The 20326-nt window shown below is 31.6% G+C and overlaps 1 protein-coding gene across 3 annotated transcripts; it reads left to right on the forward strand.

Moving 5' to 3' along the window:
• The first annotated feature begins 4699 nt into the window (after positions 1–4699).
• On the forward strand, positions 4700–19876 carry LOC116771544 (protein gooseberry). 3 transcript variants are annotated; one of them, XM_032663423.2, is made up of 6 exons: positions 4700–5245; positions 13193–13365; positions 13459–13717; positions 15200–15402; positions 15920–16527; positions 19233–19876. In XM_032663423.2, the coding sequence occupies exons 1-6, from the start codon at positions 5191–5193 to the stop codon at positions 19348–19350; spliced, it is 1416 nt and encodes a 471-aa protein (XP_032519314.1). In that variant the 5' UTR covers positions 4700–5190; the 3' UTR covers positions 19351–19876. The 3 variants fall into 3 exon arrangements, with proteins under 3 accessions (XP_032519314.1, XP_032519316.1, XP_032519315.1); XM_032663425.2 differs by having other exon boundaries at positions 4703–5245; positions 13459–13561; XM_032663424.2 differs by lacking the exon at positions 4700–5245 and adding an exon at positions 11110–11212.
• The last annotated feature ends 450 nt before the right edge of the window (positions 19877–20326 follow it).

Here is a 20326-nt window from a genome sequence, read left to right on the forward strand (position 1 = left end):
GAGAGCTATGTATAGACAATAAATATATATGTATGTATATATGTACTATTGATATGGCAACCAAGCTACAACGACTTCTATAATCTAAGTCGTGTGATTTCGTACAAACCCAATTCATGTGCCTTGATCCCCCGGTGACTATTTGAAATTTTAAGATAAATTTAATCCACTTGTTCTCATGCCTGAGCTGCAATACAAAAAAAAAAAAACTACAAAGTTTCGTCAAATTTCGTTAAGTAGCATTTTTATGAAAGAGTAACAAGCATCAAGACCTGCTCACAATCTTTCCTATTTATAATATTAATAGAATTTGCACATTTGAAAATAAGTAATATTTTAAATGCAATTGGACTAATGTAAATGCGTCGTACTTACTCGTAATATAATGTCTATTGTTCTACGTGCAGGCTGTCAAAGGCTCAAGGAAACCACTTTCACCGACGATAATCATACAGACCCCGTTACACGGAGAGCGATTGTACTTACTGAACTCTTTTACCTAACTACTAAATTTCAATTTTGTAGTCTAATGTGATATCTATAATTATAGATTTCTCGATTACAAATATATAGGTAATTTAAATAATAAATTGGGTAATTGTGAAAAAACAACTGAATGAATAAATATGTCCAAATTGTAAATAAATAAATCTATTATGTATTTAAAAACTAATCAGCCAAGAGAAACAAAGCGACGCACACAAACAAAGCACGATTTATCGATGTCAAAACAACTAACTGTATCGACCTTCCTCAATATATGTGGTAAATTAATAAAATATGGGAATGTTAATTTGAATCATTAGACAAGAGACAAGATGCCGAAAAAATTATATGAAAAAAAAAGTATGTGATCGCGCCGCCCGTGCTGTAGTGTGTGGAAACAAGTTAAATGTGTTAAATGTGGGCCTGTCATACATTGATACTTGAAACTGGATATGATTTAATCAAAAAATAAAAACAATCTGTGGAATATTAAATTTGTGAATGTTCATTTCTATGCTATGGGATGGTTATCATCTGGTAAACCGAATGTAGGATTTTGGGGATGCTATAATTTTGGTACTATGACAGCGATCTCTTCCAGAAGGTCTACGTCTTCGAGTCGCCCATTAAGTTATTCAATTCACGCTAAGTGTATATGATTTTCTCTAGTATAATGGACTCTAATCCGTTGTCACACATGTCTAATACCGTGGTCGCATGAGTCCATTATAATTTTTCGTAACGGATCATTACAATATCTCATCGTGACACAGAAAAATTCTACATGTAATTTGGGTGAATTTTTACGAGTATTTGTTTTTCCTGGGCGGGCCCTTTTATAACCGTTAAATTGTTGGGAATGTTTCAGGTCGCTTACTTTGTTTTTTTGTGTAAGACTATATCGCTAGCGTCTTGAAATCACATCGCATGCAAAAGTCATAACAAAATATTATTTTATTATATACGTATAACAATTGTAAATGAACTTACCTACTCATAAATTATGTTCCATACTCTAATAGATAAATATATTCGCGATTATATGACCAATAATAAATACATACCTTTACAAAATATGTTTTAAAACAAAAAATACAAGCCATATCCTCTTAATTAGTCGGTGTTCTGAGGATAAAATTAACTTCATTAATCGAGAGCCGAGTGTCCCGGAACACAAAGCATGTCGAATTAGACTAATTATATACCCCGGACCTGTCACATGTGGCACACCTTAATGACAAAAATATAACGTTCAATATTATGATGTCTATTTGTCTTTCTGTGTGGTAACACTTTACTAAATAGTTATTCTTATCGCCACGCAATAAAATGAATTTGGTAATGACGATGCCATTTACATTAATAATATAATATAATACCTATATAAAAATATATCATGTTTCGGTTAGATCAAGACTATGACTAGGTCATTCCTGGTCTCTGACTATTGTCTTCAATTTTCATTTCATTTAATTTTTGTACGTAGAATATTAGTTATATAATGATCGAAGTCAACCTATGTATTTTGAATTGAAATAATGGCAAACAGACATCACTAATGAGAAACGTTTTTTTTAAATAAAAACTTTTAACACAGAATACCGATTCGAGCAACTAATATTCAGGATCCTTTTAAGGTATTATCTGAAAAGGGTACCTACTTGTAATAACCGTTAAAGGGTTAGTAAAGTTCCCTATAGGAACAATACTATTAGTTGAAATACATAGACTTTATACAGATAAGCAAATGCATAATTTAAAGATTTCATTGGTGTACTATAAGAGCAAATTTTGTAGCGTTTGTCTTGATTTCAATATTGTAACAGTATTGCGATTTGTGGTCTCTCCAGGCCGAAAACCAAAACCCGCCAAAACGTTTACATGACTCATCACTCACAGCCGATTTCGATTTGATACTTGATTCGACATAACACTTACACGATACGCATAATTCTAAAACAAGATAATGATCGGCCTATTTGTATCTTTACGATCACATGGAACTTATGGACCTTAAAATTTTATACTGTTACTAATCAAACGTTTCTGACAACTCAGGCGTTACCTAAAAACTTTTTTATAGGTTTGTTATATAAAAAAAGTTTATCTTATTTGTCATATTGAAGTAATAGAAATGTTTGAGTGTGAGATATTTATAGTTTTTACGTATTTGGATATTCAATATTGATGTTGTTTTTTTTTTGTAGATTCTGTTAATTAATTATTTATGTCTGCAACGTGTGCGGCCTATCAGTGCATATTTCAGCGGCACCTTTGCTTCTCAATGACGCCTGAAGCGTGTATAAGGATTTCAGCTTGTTTCACGCCTTTTTTTGGACATTTGTGTAAATATTATTAGACCATGAAGTGTTAGATGCCGTGATAATTAGTTGACAGTAAAGTTTCAAGCTATTAATAATAAACAAAAAAATTATATATTTGTTATGAACGTTTTACTTAATTTTTAATTTAATTATTTATTGTTGAAATATACGTTTTGACAATATAAACTTGGTAGTATTTAACTTTTTCAATAAAAATCAGTTACAAGTTGGCAGTTTTAATGTAAATTAATTATGGCATAATTGTTTCTAAAAGATTAGGCCCAAGGTGCGGGCTAAGTAAGGAAAATTCAAGATAAACGAAAAGTTTTGTAAGAGATTCGTTGAAGCGTTCGTTTTAATTAAAACGTTACAAACCTTCCAAGGTTATCGTTAATTACAAGATTTCTGTTGTCTCAAGATTTCATTGTTTCCGTCACTCCTCTTTATCTCAATCAGTTTTCTGTTATTACTATCAGAATTTGCAATCTCCTTTGCTCGGTTCGCTGTATATGTGGGTCAAAGTTACAGAAACCAAGTAATTCGTATTTAATGAAATATTTTAAATCTAATCACGAACTAGGATCATACGTCAGTGTCTCATGGATTTACCCTCTATTATACCAATTTAGTGAATGGTCAGCATGTCAAATTCACTCCAATTAATAATTATTAGGTATCTTATAAGAATTTTGTCTTGTACAATTAAAGTTAATACCTATATACGAGATATCTACGTACAAGTTGAGTATGAAAATACATTTTTTTTGCAATTATCTATATTTTCTTAGGACACTTATTCCAAAATATGTGACAGTATATACCTATCTACTCAACTTTAGTTTATTATTTATTCTAGCTATTTCGTCTATTATTAAAGCTACGTACTGAAAAAAAAATTGTATTGGTTTCTGTTACTTTTACATACTTTTTTCATATTGACAAATAAAATTTTTAAATAATTGATGACATTTTTTTGTAAAAAAATACAATAATTTTTCATTATATCATAAAAAATGCAATTTTTTTTCTATCATTTACATATTTAATATGAATTTAATTTAAACTAAAAAATAATTTTATTAAATAACATTCTAAACGTAAGTATAAGAAGAGTCTACCTGTTTTAAAGTTATTAGCATTTCTTACTACTAAAATATATATTTTTTTACATTTTGTCGTGGATTAGAGATAATAATAAGTATTACATTAAAGCCAAAATGTAATTCTATTAGTACCTTATGTAAATTACATATAATATGGAAGATTTTTGAAATATTTTTTATCTCATATAGTAGACATACATAAGTTACTTTAAAGTCTGACCTTTAGTTTAAATTACATAAAAATTGTTGGTCTATAGAATTTTTAATCTGTTAAAAATCGATTTCAATTATTTTACTTGTTACATTTATTTATGAAAATTTTAAATTAAATAGAATAGCTTTACAATAAAAACTGCAAAAAAATATAATTGCTCCAAAACGCCATTTGAAATCGATGTGGTATAATATTAAAATTGTAGCTTGATCCAAAGAAAAAAATCTAACAACAAATTAACTTAGCTAAAAGAATAATACGTAATAAAATATTGCTGAAAAATTATAAATTGTATCGTACACGAACACGGAACGACAATGCAATTAACACACACAGACATAACAAAATAATATTATAGTGTGCACACAAAACTCCGCCTTGAACAAAATTTGACCAATCGGTGAATGTTGTAGGCATAGATCGGTGTAACCGCACGCCTCGTGTTCCTCGTCACGGAGCACCGACTCAGGCGCGACTCACACATTGTTAAATATAAGAGCTTCACTTTGAAGATACCGGATCAGACTCTTCATGCTGTCCCTCTTCAACGATTTACCTGCTCTGTTCTCTAGCAAACGTTTTCGTCAAAATCTAACAGTACCAAATTTTATTTATGAACATTAGTACTGAATTTGAATCCTGAATTACATTTGACACCTATTTGTGATTTAGTATCATCGAAAAATTAAGGTGATGTAGAGATATTTGGAGCCGGTCGATAGCTCGCAGTTGAAAACGATCGGGCAACAGAAAGAGACAAGTTATCAGGTAGCGGTGCCGAAGGCTGTGGAGGCGGTTTGACTATTTTTTGTTGCACCGCTGATTGTGAAAGATTACACTTGAGAGTCGAAATACATCTTTACATCACACGTCAGTGGCCAGTGAGCTGTCTTCAAAGTAACACGGATTCGACACACGCAGTTTCCTTTTACGTAATCATGCTTGCGTGCAACCTGTGATTGTAGTGATAGACTCATTGTGATTTTCTTGGACTTTTGTATGTGCTAGAACTTATTTGGTGTTTGGAGTCGCTGTATCTGCTTCAAGATTCGTTGCTGCGTCAATGGCTGTATCCACATTAAACATGACTCCCTATTTCACTGGATACTCTTTCCAAGGTAAGTCTCTTGTACTGTTATTGTATGTTAATTTATTTATCGTTATCCTCCTCATCTTCATATATTTGTTCGTTACAAATCTGTTAATGCTTACATTCATCTTTAAAAACTACCGATATATTACACTTATTAGTACCACAAAAGAGGTCAATAAAGAATACCGCATTAGGTTTATGACCTAAACTTAACAGGTGATTAGTAGTTAATTACGAGTATCGAAATCATCTAAAATAACATAATTAGCTTCACAACTAATTTTCTCATCTCAAGCTTCATAACCAACCATAAAACGATAAAATCAAGAAGAAATTATAAGCACCAGGGTCTTTATGACTCTCCATATACCGATATTTTGGAGACTTGGGACAAGGAATACAAAAAAATTAAACCCAAAACCGTAAACAAAATAAGTTTCTTATTTAGTTAGTTTTTGGGAAAGAGAAATGACAGCTTATAAAAAATATTTGTAAAGGTAATAACATAATATTGTCACAACTTCTTTTGTAATGTATGAATTTTTTCACCAATGGTCTTGATCTGAATATATTTATGAAAGAACAATTTATTTCAAATTATGTAAATATTTTACTAATTTGAGTGCCAATTTCCTATCCAAGTTCCTTGAATGTATTTCCAGAATTGAGGTTTAAAGCGATATGTATTTATTAACTGGCGCGTCGGTAAAAACTTTTTATGCCTTAGATTTAATCTCAAATGATAATTATCTCTGAATCCTTAGACTGTATAAAACAAATTTTTCTTGCTACTTTTATAATGCTGTGTAGATGTTATCAACTACTTTTAAAACATTTACCTCGGTAATCATTTTATAAAACAAATTCATTAAAAAACAATTAAAATGCAGAATTTAAATAATTACCATATCCAGGATATTGATACGAATTAAAGCCTTCAAGCAACATAATTTTTAATTTACATACTTTATTTACTTTTATTTAGTGTTATCACTGTTAGTTATTTAAAGAATATGGGAACTGTCATAAAGTTAAGTAATGGGCTCGTAGATGTGCTGTCAACTGTTATTTTTTGTACGATTGTAAAAGTTTCGAACAAAATTATTACCCGTCATAAAAGTACTATAGAAGCTTTGTTTTAGTTTCTATTTATTGAACATTTATTGCAAGAGACAGTTCTTTTAACACAAACGGTCTAAACCATTTGGAACTTAACTTCTGATTCCTAAAATTTATTGATTTGAAAACAGAAGGTTTTAAGAATTTAAAAGTAAAGTAACGTTATGAACTAGCCCGATGGAGGTTAAGCTTTTTCAAATTAAAGTAATGAAAGTATATAAGCCATAAAATATACTTCATTTTACATTACTACACTCATGTATAGGAAAAAAAAATTTGAGAAAAATATATTTACTTTTATAAAATTGGTACTTATTTAAATTGTTGTACACTTGTTCTCTTCATAATATTAATTTTTGATAATTTTAATATGGTACTTATTATCGTTCTTCATAGTATAAGTGGTATTTCATTACCAGTTTATTGATGACTGTGTTCTGATTGAACTTGTACTACTTCTTAGTTCTTACAGCTACGGTCTTAAACATAAATCATCATAATACGAAAACATTACAACAGCATTGTTAAAAATGTCACCACGACTTATGAAATGTTTCGTTCAGTTTGGTTTAAGAAGACCGGGACTGTTAAATGTGAACGGATTAAAAGGAGACATGTGAGGCAAAGGACGCCGCCTACCTTTGTTGTTTTTAGGAAAAAATCTATGTTAAACGTATATACACATAAATAAAGTATGGTTAAAAGAGTTTTGCTAAATGTAATAAAATAATAGTTCAATGATTGTTATAATGCTTTAAATTAAGAATTTTTGACGCGTAAAAACATGAAGGATATTTCACTGGTACAGATTATTTATATATAAATATTTCAAATCAGCTTGTAATTTCGATGATTATGGTATCGAATATAAAAAAATTATCGTATTTCAAAGGAATATATAACATTATTGTTTGTATTTTATTTAATATATTTTACAAGTGTATTGTAGTGTTTGCGGAAAATTTTAATAAGTTTATAGTTTCTAATTTATAACACGAAACTTTGCACGATTCTTTTCTTCGGTGGTTCTTAATTTGGAACATCCATAATTTTGGTTACATTCACGGAGCTACATATCATATCATTCGTGTTATGAGTTATTTCTTGTGTTACATGACTCATTGTTACGCCGCGCCGGTTCCTTTCAGCTTACTAAACTCTTAAATCCTTAATTCGACACATAATTATATAACTACGGGTATAAATCGGGCTTAGTGTCCTAAGTGCGATGCGCTTACATCGAAATATATTCTTGTTATACAAAAGCGAAAAGGAGATTATATCTAAATATATGACACGTAGCGATTTGCGATTTCTGTTTACTTTTATTTTATTGAATACCTTTTAAAGTTACCGCCTTAATGAATTATTTTATATTGTAAATTGATTAAGATATGCTATTTAAAAAATAACCTGATCAAAACAGGGTCATACTGTATATAGTAAACAAGATTTTTAATGTGGAAGTTAATGCCGATATTTCGCATAATACGTTCGAAGAGTGTCGACGTGTTTTCGCCCGGGGCTAGGTGACGGGCCGTTGAGATAACATCGTGCCTTATAATTTCTCCAACACCAGCAAACTCGTATATCGATGTTTTCAACAAAATCTGACCTCTATAAAAAGGATACCTACCATAATCAAGGTATAGTCACATTCATATCAAGTTGGACAGCGGTGCACGCACACAGACTCGGGATCAAAGGCACCGACAGGCTCTTTTAGCCGCATAATATGACGCCCCCTCCCCTCCCGCAAAACTCGTCTTACCTCCAGGGCGCTTACTTGCCATTATTTATGCCGATCTATTAATAAACAAATTGATATAACGGATGATTAATTTATATAACTTAAAGTTTTAGCCATTTGATGAATTGCTCTTTGTACCCAAAAAGCGGTTTCTTTGGGAGTAAATTATGAGCTTGCCAAAGTCATTGATGACTTTGTATGTAATTTTAGTTGATTCCGCGATAAGATTGTGAAATTAGTTTTTTATAATTTATAATCAGATAAGGATTATACTTAAGATGACAATCGTTGTTGCCTCAGGCAGAGAATAAGCGAGCTTATCTAGCCTTTCCCTGTATTATTTTACATTTTAATTGTTGCCTTCGCTATCTAATTTGTTCAATCGTGGTAACAATCTTGTTATTTTTTATTGTTTGTTTTTACCTCCTCCCCCATATCTTAATTATTTTATAATCATTACAGGGCTATTATTGTTTCAGCGAACATATTATTTTTAACTCTCCATGACACCTTTGATCGATCTTGGATTATGTTCTAATTAGCGACAATAATATTTTGTTAGCCGTTAGGTTTATCATTTAATAAGTTTTGAATGCGATCTTCTATGATAAAATAATGTAACATGCGCATTCACTAGTTTCTTTTATTTAATTTTTAAGTAAAAGCTCTAGCGGCAAGTCGTCGCTTCAAAGAATATATTTCTTATAATAAAAGAAAAGGTTCGTCAAATTAGTATATAACGCGTTATGAATACAGAATGAGGTCAAATAGGGCACTTTCAAACAAACTATTATAATGAAATAAAATATTCATTTCCATTCATAGCTTGTACCTTATATTATTCGTTGACGAGCCGTAAGGCGTTGCCTAGTTTGAACAGTTGGCATTTAGTTCAATGGAGGAAGATTTCGTTGGAGCGCATATCTACTTTTATTTTAATACATCGCATTTCGTCACTGTTTCTTATGGCATTGTGGCGTTGAAATAGAACTAAACCATTTAAAATAAATAATAGCTTAATCATATCAAAGTTAGCGTAAAATAAAAAGGCTAAGTAAAAATTTTTGCTGTGAATACTCACTGAAAAAAACTTAATGTCATATTGTTATAATAAAAACATATTAAATTCCTTTTTTTAAACACGTTTCATAAATAATTCATACCTACCTCGAAGAGGGTCTTAGATTGAAGATGTATATTTTTTGTGACGGTTTTAATTAAATAAAATATTCCATAGCGTACCTACGTTTAATCGAAATAGACTCATATTTTACGGACATAATAGAGCTGATTTGATAAGCGATTGCTACACCAGCCACGCGACCTGGAGGCCACACAAATATCCGAACGCTTGAAGAAGGCTTAATGGAATGACATAGCTTTGTGCATGCCGCCCAATTCTAATGCTCATTCAAATGGCATTTCTTCGCTTTGTTACTTGATTTTGGACAGCAATAGCTTATTTTATTAGTGTTTAAATGATTTTAACAGGTTTCAAACAGAGATCAATTTGACGGGTTATGTTCAAATGGATTCTATTAATCATTCTTCAATTTCTTCATTGGTATAGGAATGGTATTATTGTATTTGGTATATAAAGCCTTGACCCTGAGTTGATAGGCTTTTGGAATCAAATCAATGTTTACTCTACAAACATGTTTTATTGTTACGCTAGATTGATTGTAAATATTTCTCGTGAAATTGAAAAGAAATGGTAACATGTGTATGAAATTAAAACAAATAAATCAAATCATTTCATAGGCATGTTTATAATTTCAAATGTTGTTTACAATATTTTCGTTAAATTCAATCAAGAATAATAATTATTACATAACATCGAATGATTGTTAATATTTTAACTTGAAGGAAACTTAGATCACATATGTAGGCAAGTAGCATGACGTAAAGCCTCATATAAATTTTACTATTGGCACATTAATGTCGCTACGTGAAATTGATTTGCAAGCAGAAACATATTATGATTGTGAAAACGGGGTTTACGATTTATTTACACAGTATAATATTAACTCCAAACATTATGCACTATCATAGTAATGTGAAGTTGAAGGAAGAGTATTCGTTCCACGTCACATTTTTTATTGTTTACCTTTAAATTTTGATTTTACAAAATGCCTTTCATTGGTCTTATCTGCTTTTTGTATATTGTGATATTATTTATTTATAATTTAACCAATTTATATTGTTAAGCTTGTATAACATTTTAAGGATTTTTTTTGCCAACGAGGTCAACTTCTGTAGCGACCTGCTGATTATTCTACAATTAAAATGCATATCTGCAAGTTAAAAAGGATCTTACCTAACACCTTAGAAACTATTCAGATAGTCAATTCATAAGTTTATCGATGAACTATTGTTTAAATTTTATAGGGCATAGCTTGTAACAAACGCGCGAACGGGATATCTTTACGCCTATTGCCTTCGTAACTTTTATTGGTCACTCTACCGTAGTGTGCCTCTGGCGGTATCGAAGCAATAACCTATGACATTTAAAATCACAGCCAGTATACAACAAAACGTGACAAATTGTAAATAAAGAAAAATCAAAGGCTCATTCATAATAGATATGAGACAATAATGATCAGGATTTTAAAGATCTGTGCGAAAGACCGAGTGAAATGAGAACGTTGAAAATTTATTTAAAGTGCTTCGTGAATTTCCAAACAACAAATCCGTTTGAACGTTTCGGAACGTTGGTGATGAGCCCCGGATTAAAAAATCGGAATCCATTAAATTGAAAATAAAACAGTAAAGCAAAAATGTACTTAAGAAATTCAATCACGAAATAACAATGAGTATGACATCTGGACGATTCTTCAGAGTTTGATGAAATTGTGATTGCTAATTAAAGTTGACACAGAAATGCGAATAGTGAATAGAAAATCTTCATTTATTTTGATACGCTTTGCCTCTTACGTTTAGCATTAAATGATTGACTCTGTATCAATTTCGTTTTACATGAATGCGACGGTTGAACGAATTGGAACATGATTATGTTATTTTAAGGAAATTTTCTTCATTCTATAGAACTGCGCCTTCATCTCTTGCTTAGTGTGTGATTATATTTCAAGAGAACTACTATTGCGTCGGTCATGAATAAGACACGTAAGTAATGAAATAACTACAAGCTTCCGAATAGGCAGTGACTATTATTTTTTTGCAGTCAATTCAAAGTTAGTATTGTGTCAATTTGTATACCACCCTGGTAGCTTCTATTGTACTCACAAAATGGCGCATGATCAAATTGTGCTTCCGGACGATTACATTTTATGAATCAATGTATAAAGTTGTTGTTAACTTTGCCTCCTTTAAAGCTAATAGTGTTACAATGTTTGAGAATTCTATTACGCATTGTTATTTTTGAAACTGTATATATAAGTTATGTGTTTAATTGAGCTTAAATTTTTTATATACAGCCTATTAAACGTTCTTATGATGACTTATTTTATAAAAACTATTTATTTATTTCAGCTGTTTAATAGCAATTAAACAGAGTTAAAATAAAGTGATTCGTTTATATACTTTATTTCTTAGCCTTAAACCACCCAAATCTGTATAGAGACGCTATTATAGGCACGTTATGCGTCATAAATACTTCGAGAACATTAAATTAACACTCAAAAACATGGGCTCTTAAGGCACCACGACGTCTACGGGATTCCAATAAAAAATATGTATTCGGGGATCACTTGCAGAAACTTAGCTGGGTCGGTCCATAAAAATCTAAATTCTTTCCTTTAAACGAAATCTTACTACAATGGAAATAAAGATGAATATGTGAACTACAATTTCATTTCTTGTGGTATCTTTGGTTCATTACTAGAATTAGAATACATATGTTGTTTGTGTTACGGTTTATTTTACAATAATCTGTTTGTGGATTCTCGCCTTATCAAAGGACATACTTGTTGACATGTTGTTTAATTGATCGGCGGTTCTCTGCAGGGGTCTAGGGTCGTAGTGTGGCGGTATCTTTGTGGAATTATTCGAAATTGATAAACTATAAATGCCACAAGTGGAAGATGCCACTGTTAATTTTTTCTTCATAAATGATAGGCGTCTGTCACTTTTGAGGAATAAGAGGAGTGAGTGTTGGAATTCGGTTATGAATGTGTTTTGGTTAAATATTTTTTTAGTATTTTTTAATACGATTGAAAAAAAAGTTAACTATAAAAATTTATTTAATGTGTTTTAATTTTTTTTAAATTTGAAACTTTAATTACTAAGTAAAAGATTAAACCCACCTCTTAGTATACATATGTATAACGTTTATTAGATAAAGATTATTCTATTATACAATTAAGGTTATAATGGGGCCTACATAATATATTTTGCTAACGCTTTTCGGCTGGATAGACGTCGTCATACAAAAGCGTTGCAAAAATCGATGATCGGCGGCTTCCTTTGACGATAGGTGGTCCTACCACTACCCATGATGTGATTATAATAGCCACTTTACCCACACATACATTAATAGTGCCAGAAATATTTTCTACCACGAGAAGATTTTATTTGCAATTACTGTCGAACGAACTTAATTATCGCTCCCGATGCTCATCACGATAAAAGATTAATTAACTTTTTGATGACTTACCTTTCATTGTGGGAAATTGCGAATGACCATATAAAAATAATGTATGTATTAAATAAAAAAGACGATGAAATAAATTACATGTTCTAAAAATAAAATACTGTTAAAAATGAACTTCGCTATAAAATATTACATTTTCTACTAAAACGCACAATTTTATGATATAACAATCATTCTATACGAGCTTTTGTACTTATGTCAAAGCCAGGAACAGCTTTTGATTCCTTTTAAGTGAAATCGGGTAACTACTTCAACTTAATACCGCACGCAATCAAACGTAAAATAAGCAGTAGCCGGTCGTTGTATTGACGGTATTGATGCTGTGTATCGGTCTTAAGATTTATTTACATTATTTATATTCCATTAAATGTTATGAATGATACTTTTTTTCTTAAAAGAGCCATGACTGTAAGTGTGAAAAGATGCATGCACGAGTCAAAACGAAATTGCATCTAGAAGTTTTTGTGGTGTATTCATAGAATAATATTTTACAGGACAAGGACGTATGAATCAGTTAGGCGGAGTCTTCATTAACGGACGTCCTCTGCCGAACCACATCCGTCTAAAAATCGTGGAGATGGCAGCGGCGGGTGTTCGGCCTTGTGTCATCTCAAGACAGTTGAGGGTCTCCCACGGCTGTGTTTCTAAAATACTCAATAGATACCAGGTAAAGATGTTTTATTATTATTTATATACATAAGTCAAACATTAAGTGGTAAAGTGGAAGAACTTTAAAATATTAATAATATATTTTTGTTAGGAAACTGGATCTATACGCCCTGGTGTGATAGGGGGATCGAAGCCGAGAGTAGCCACGCCCGAAGTTGAAAACAGGATCGAAGAATTGAAGAGACAAAACCCAGGTATATTTTCCTGGGAAATTAGAGATAAATTAATAAAAGAAGGCATATGTGATAAAAACACCGCGCCATCAGTAAGTTCGATTTCGCGACTCATAAGAGGAGGCAAAAGGGACGAATCAGATCCTAGAAGGAACCACAGTATAGATGGTATTCTTGGTAAGTCTTACTTACCTGAACTAGTATAAAGAGATTTAAAACATATATGTCATATTATAAAAAAATTTTAGTGATATAACGACAATTCAGAAAGTTCATATTGTGCGTGTATAAAGACAGAGCGGTATATTAGTTTACATAGACCTTTTTAAAATGAAATGAGAATCTCGTTTGTTCGAAACTCTATATTACTAAAGTTCTGTTCACATTTTTAATAAATGTTACTTGCTGTATGGGAATACAGTTCTTGATTTCTATTTCGCATATATGTAAGGTTACCTCTAATGATAATTTAATAAAATATTATTTTTAAGACCTCCAGTCACTTTAGCCACATTTTCATCTTGGTGGATAAAACCTTAGCTTTAATGAAGCGTTCATAACTACCATGTCATCGTAGTCTTTAACGTGGATTCAAGACCATAATCACTTAATTCACTTTAAAGTACATTATTATTACAAATTTATTCCCGTAATGAGAATATCGGAAACGTTTGCAAACTTAGTAAAATGGCGTATAAAGTTAATAATCCACGTAAAAGCGAAGCAAGCGAGGCGCGCGCGCACGCCACGGCAGCGCCCCTTGTGTCGGCTTCGGAAATTGTAGGTTATAAAAATGAAATTAGTACTCAAAGGTGTTATTATCCCATCGCGTTTGGCCGCGAGGCTTGCATTACGACAATCTGTCCGTACAGCACGTCTTGTGCCGTATAGCTATCCAATATAAAATGGCGCTCCTAATATCCCGGTTCTGCGATGGTGCGGTTTTGCCGGAGAGATTCTGCGCCCCGATAAGATTATGCATATTATGTTGTGTGCGGCTAAGGTAATATCTACACTTGAAAAGCGGTCCCCTTTACACTCATGTTCGCGAACTTAAAATTTGTGTTCTGTACCGTCTACGAAGGCATTTAGACTTACATAAAATGCATTTCGAGGAAATATTTGCAGTTCTATTAAATATTGGGAAACGTGTATGTGTATTTTGTAATAATTAATCTCTAACACGCTTATGTAAATATTTATTGTACTAAAATAAAAGAAGGTGCACTTAAATCTATATAAGAAGTAATTATTTTTTCATCATTTTATAATAGATAAATGTATTAACAAATAATTAGATATTTTGGCATCAGAGGCAGTGCCGTTAACTTTAATTTAATCGAGACCGCGTGTGGTCCAACAGTAGCGATGATGATAATAACAGTGGAAATTGTGAAACAAAATAATGAACAAATAGAAAGTCGCATTAAAATGACAAATGTATTCGATAATCGTTGTTAATTTAATGTATAGTGATTTAAAGTTTTATTTTCCCCATTATAATTTGTCACGTAGCTGCAATTGAGTTATCAAGATAGAAAGTAAATTTTCCATTTAAATAGTAATATCGTGATATAATTCAGTTGAAATTAGTGCAGTATAAGAGGGAAGAATTTAATAGGCCTATGATAAGTTCTACATATTTTCTTCCTTTTGTAGGACCATCCTCATCGTGTGAGGATTCTGATACGGAGTCTGAGCCTGGTATAACGTTAAAAAGAAAACAACGAAGATCTAGAACAACCTTTTCTGGAGATCAACTTGAAGCTCTCGAGCGCGCTTTCACGCGAACCCAATACCCAGACGTTTACACTCGTGAAGAATTAGCTCAAAAGACGAAGTTGACTGAAGCACGTGTTCAGGTAACTAAGATAATATATATAAAAATATTTTCCCGCATCACAGCGAATCTATTTTACTAAATAATAGATTTTGCTATAATTATATGCTTCTCATAATAAAAAAATTGAGTAATGTCTCCGTCCGCCCATATAATAGAATGGTATAAAAAAGGTTTAACAGCCTTCATAATTAATTATGACATGTAATCCAGCTACCATATGTTGTATGCTACTGTACCCTTTTTGTTGAATTAATGGCCTTCGGTATAATTATAAAACCCAATAATTATTGAAATTCTAACACAGTCTGCAATTACCTTAATCTAACTCTATAATAACGTGTTATGATACTTTAAGTAAGCTCTTACTTTCTTATCTATTGAACTACTTGATAAAGAAATTAATGGTCATATTACAGCAATAAATCAAATTTGTACCGGATTCTATATCATTGTAAAATTATTAGTTTAGTTACTAACAGTTTTATAGGTTTAACGCATTTTAATAAATTTGATCTTCATATATTATTCCATTTTAGGTATGGTTCTCAAACCGAAGAGCACGTCTTCGCAAACAACTGAACTCACAACAATTGAGTGCTTTTAATACAATGTCTTTACAATCTGCATTTCCCTCCGTTCATCAACAATACGAACCACCAACAACATTTAATGCACAGTGCGCGTCGTGGCAACAATCATATTCTGCTTTGGGTAGCAGTTCTGTTCTGAATTCTGCTTTGGCACCTTCTTTACATCAGTCATCATTATCAGCTCCTTCTGTTTGTCAATCTGCTCTTACAGCACCATCCCTCCATCCTCCCACATCGAGTTCATATTCATCAGGAAACTTGACGCCATTGTCACATTCATCTGAACTGCCTACACCTATACAAGCCTCTACTGATGCTACACCACCAAGTTCAAGCCCAATCACTTCCAGCCCTGCTGGAAATCAAAGCGGCGGCATCACTTACCAACATCCAACTTACACTAATACTAGTGATGTAGTTTCACACCCATACGGCTATGGTGACTACGCAAAACAAGAACATATGTCAGCACATAACCACTGGACTTCAAGACAACTGAGTGGACATTCACAAAATAAATTAGCAGAAGTCAGCGCTTGGCCAGAAAATTATAGGTAAGTTTAAAAATATAAAGATTAGAAATATCTCTTGTAACATTGAATCTACTAATAAATATTAACTACCTTTAATATCTCAATAAGCCCTGGCGGCGACTAAATTACCTTTATGAATTATTGATGTTTGCTTCTTATGTCATGTTCAACTTTTGGATTACGGAGACGAACGTCAAATTATGATAAATTACGTCAAAATTTAAATATTTTTTATTTTAATACATTACATTTATATTTGCATTCTAGTTATGGTTATCGCTAACACCACAAAAATATAACAACCAACTTTATGTACCTGTCGTTTTGCAATTTATAATACAGTGGCTTGATAGTTAAAGTACAATCGAAGCGTAGATCTCGCTGAATTGTGGTTCATTTTATTTCTTTTTACCATCCTTTATCATTAGCCGGAGCGGCCGCTAATCAATTAAGAGTGTAAGAAGTCAGCCATTATACGGCGCACGGGTAGTTATTACAGACCTCTCTTCATAATATACCGATGCGATCGGTACGGCAATGGGCTGCGATTTTTATGTACATTTTTGATCGATTACTAATTACTTTTCAACTTTACCACACATTTACTTTTACTTTGATGCGATTGAGTTTTTAATATCACAAAATACTTTTCCGTCACTATGTAACAATGAAATTGTCGAAAAGCCATGTGAAATTTATTGTCGTTTTGTATTTGAAACGGTGACAACATTTATCTATGTTATCGAGACAAAGCAAGTCTATAAACTTAGCATTGGACCACACACAATATATTTCGTAGTACAATGAGAGACATTCTAATAATATATGAGTTAGGCTCATGTATGGTGTCAGAATATGCTAGTTCTTTAGGTAACGACAACTGACGTAACTTAAGTGAGGCGATTTGTTAGCTTCGACAAAACTGTTTTTTCTTGCGGAGATTAGAAGAATTTACGTCATTAAATTTTGAACGGTTTGAATAAAATATATGATATTTTTTTTAATTTATTCTACCAATTACAAAAGATGCTGCAAAACAAAATATAAACTAAATTTAAGAGATCGACCTTCCGTAACATTGTAAAAGTACTATTCAATTATGTTTTTTTTGTTACCTATATACTTTAAAATTCTTCAATACAAAATGATGCCTATCCTCATGTTACAAGGTCTATTATCATTCGCTTCAACACGTGAAGGCTTTATCGTCGCCTTACATTGCGGAAAACAGATAAACATATGTTGCTTTGTACTGAGCGCTTGGCAATTAATGGGAGGCCGAACGTGACATTAGTGCGATGAACCTGTGCATTAAAGCTAACTCGAACCTTGTATTAAAACTTATCAGCAGCTATTTGCATTCAACTTCCTAAACATCGTTCTGTTTTATTGGACACTACAACACGGACCGTTTGTTTGAAGCGTGATTGATGAATGCTGCGAAACTAAAATTGCTTTTCGATTGCACCTTGATTGAAATACTAGACTTTCGGCGCAAATCATACAGTACAGACATAAGTGCAGATTGTGATATTGACCTTTGTGACCCATTTTATAAACTAAACGGTACGAGTGAAATATGTCAAACGTAGCATCATATATATGTATATTATATCTACGGAAGAGTTTGCCTTAGATCCGAATTTTGTGTTCTAAAATCTGCAAAAACGATTAAATTATAAATCCTCACTACACATGGTTAATTAAAAGTAGTTGGTCCGCGATCATATATATTAAAACTTTTACATATTTTTTGTGCATTTAAAATGAATTAGTTTAACTATTTCGATTCGCAAGTTTAGAAATTTTTATTTCTCCATTTGATCAATAGTTATAATACAAATTAGGGATTCCTGATTCGCGTGTATCGTTCCACTCGGTAGTTTCAGCTTTCCGAAATGATATCTTGCACTGTAATTACGATAACTGATTAAATTCTCTTTCACCTGTTTCGGTTTTATCATCATTATAAAACCAACTGCTTATTTACGGTAGTTACAGTAGCGATTTTTACAAGTTAACTAACATGTGATTACGTTACAGATAATTTCTTTTACGTAAGTCCGTGAGTTATGCTTAAGTATCAACATTTTTATATTATAAGCTGAGTTTTGTAACATTGTTAATATTCCATGCTTGGTATTATCGTGGCAAACGTTTTAATCTCAAAGCCTATCCACCTACACATTCTGTAATCTATTATTGTTTATGTGTTACTTCGAACATGAATAAGCCTTAATAACGTATTAGCCACTGAATTCAATTGAATTTATAATTTTATTGAACGCTTAGTCACGATTTGTTTCTATCAAACGTCATTTATATGTTTTCTTTCATACAATTCCGGACCAAATTATGCATTCCGGTAGACTAAAACTAAGTATAAATTATACAGATATTAGTTATTGCTCTGTGATTATTAAATACAGCCGATACTTTCGTCTTCGAGTCAGAGCAATTATTTTATTTATATCGTATAATCTGTTCCCACGCTTGTCTCGGCCACACAAAATCTCCGTATTGTTTTATTATATTTGCATAATAACCGAAAAATTGCTGCGATTCTACGATCTAAGCTATTTCCAGCCAATTTATAAACTTGCTAAGTTTATTAACTTCTGCAGTTTCTGATTATAAATTGGATATACTATTTTAAACGTAATAGAAAAAGTCGTTTATTATATACAATGAATTATTGATTTATCTTTTATTTTTTATTGTTTCAGTTCATTCTTTGGCGCGAATACTCACTATGCGTCGCACGCGCATTCACCTAGTGAAGCAAAGTCTGGTTATCCCTATATAGGACAGCTTGGCGGAATGGATATGGGGAGAGTTCATTGATGCATGTACCATAAGACAAGACAAATAAACTACCCTTATTGTAATAGTTTTGGAAATAGGTCTTTGCGGATGTGAGGGTTTTATTGTTTCTTAATTAAAACGGATGTTTAAAATGTTATGTATAATATTCAGCCTTGTAATGTACTTATGTTAATGCATATCTACAGTGCCTTGGATTCAGATGTATAAATTTTTGATATTTCTATTTTTATAGCTTTATTTACCTCTACTATTTTGTAAGTAAATTTGTTCCTATAAATAGTAATTATTCATAGTTCAATTGACTTATATCTTAACTTGCAATTGTTTAGTATGAAAGTAGATTTAATTATAATTTAAGATATGTATATAGTGTAGAATATTTACATAAGTATTTTCTTAGTTAGCAGTTTTTATAGCCTTGTTGCAATTGTGATTTTTCGATGTATTTATTATAAAGTTACGTTTTAATTATAATAGTATAATTTAATGTAATAAGCACTTTTAAAAATTGTTTATACAAATAAACTTTAACATTTAAAATATACATCTGGTTTTTTTTCACCATCATTATGTCGTCAATTAGTTCCTTTGTTTCTTTTAACATCTTTGTTCTCAGAAATGTTTTGAGTTATGTATTATAAATGAACACAAAACAGGCATACGCTCCTTTAGGTAAAAGCTTTCTTATGTCTATGTGGGTTACTGAAATTACTCGAGCTTTATGCCTCATATATTTGATGTAAATATTAGTTATTACCCGAAAGTTCTGTTTCAATAATTTTGTTGGAGCCTGGAATGTTGAATTTCATGTATTTCGTCTAATATGTTAAGTTTGTCCTCTATACCACTACCTATGTACAGAACAATGCTCGCTTGGTTTTCTAACTTCATAGTCCATGAAGTTTAGTAGCGCATAATTATTTAACACTACTATTTTAACCTAATATATCTCCATATAAATCCACTGTATGAATATAAACTTAATTAATGTAAT

This window comes from Danaus plexippus, chromosome 17 (assembly GCF_018135715.1).
Source record: "Danaus plexippus chromosome 17, MEX_DaPlex, whole genome shotgun sequence".
In the NCBI taxonomy this organism is placed as follows: domain Eukaryota; kingdom Metazoa; phylum Arthropoda; class Insecta; order Lepidoptera; family Nymphalidae; genus Danaus; species Danaus plexippus.

Excerpts from the sequence above, each read along its gene's own strand:
- LOC116771544 (XM_032663423.2), top strand. The coding sequence starts at position 5,191 with ATGGCTGTATCCACATTAAACATGACTCCCTATTTCACTGGATACTCT. Across the intron at positions 5,246-13,192 it reads CACTGGATACTCTTTCCAAG|GACAAGGACGTATGAATCAG; the intron begins GTAAGTCTCTTG and ends AATATTTTACAG. Across the intron at positions 16,528-19,232 it reads GCTTGGCCAGAAAATTATAG|TTCATTCTTTGGCGCGAATA; the intron begins GTAAGTTTAAAA and ends TTATTGTTTCAG.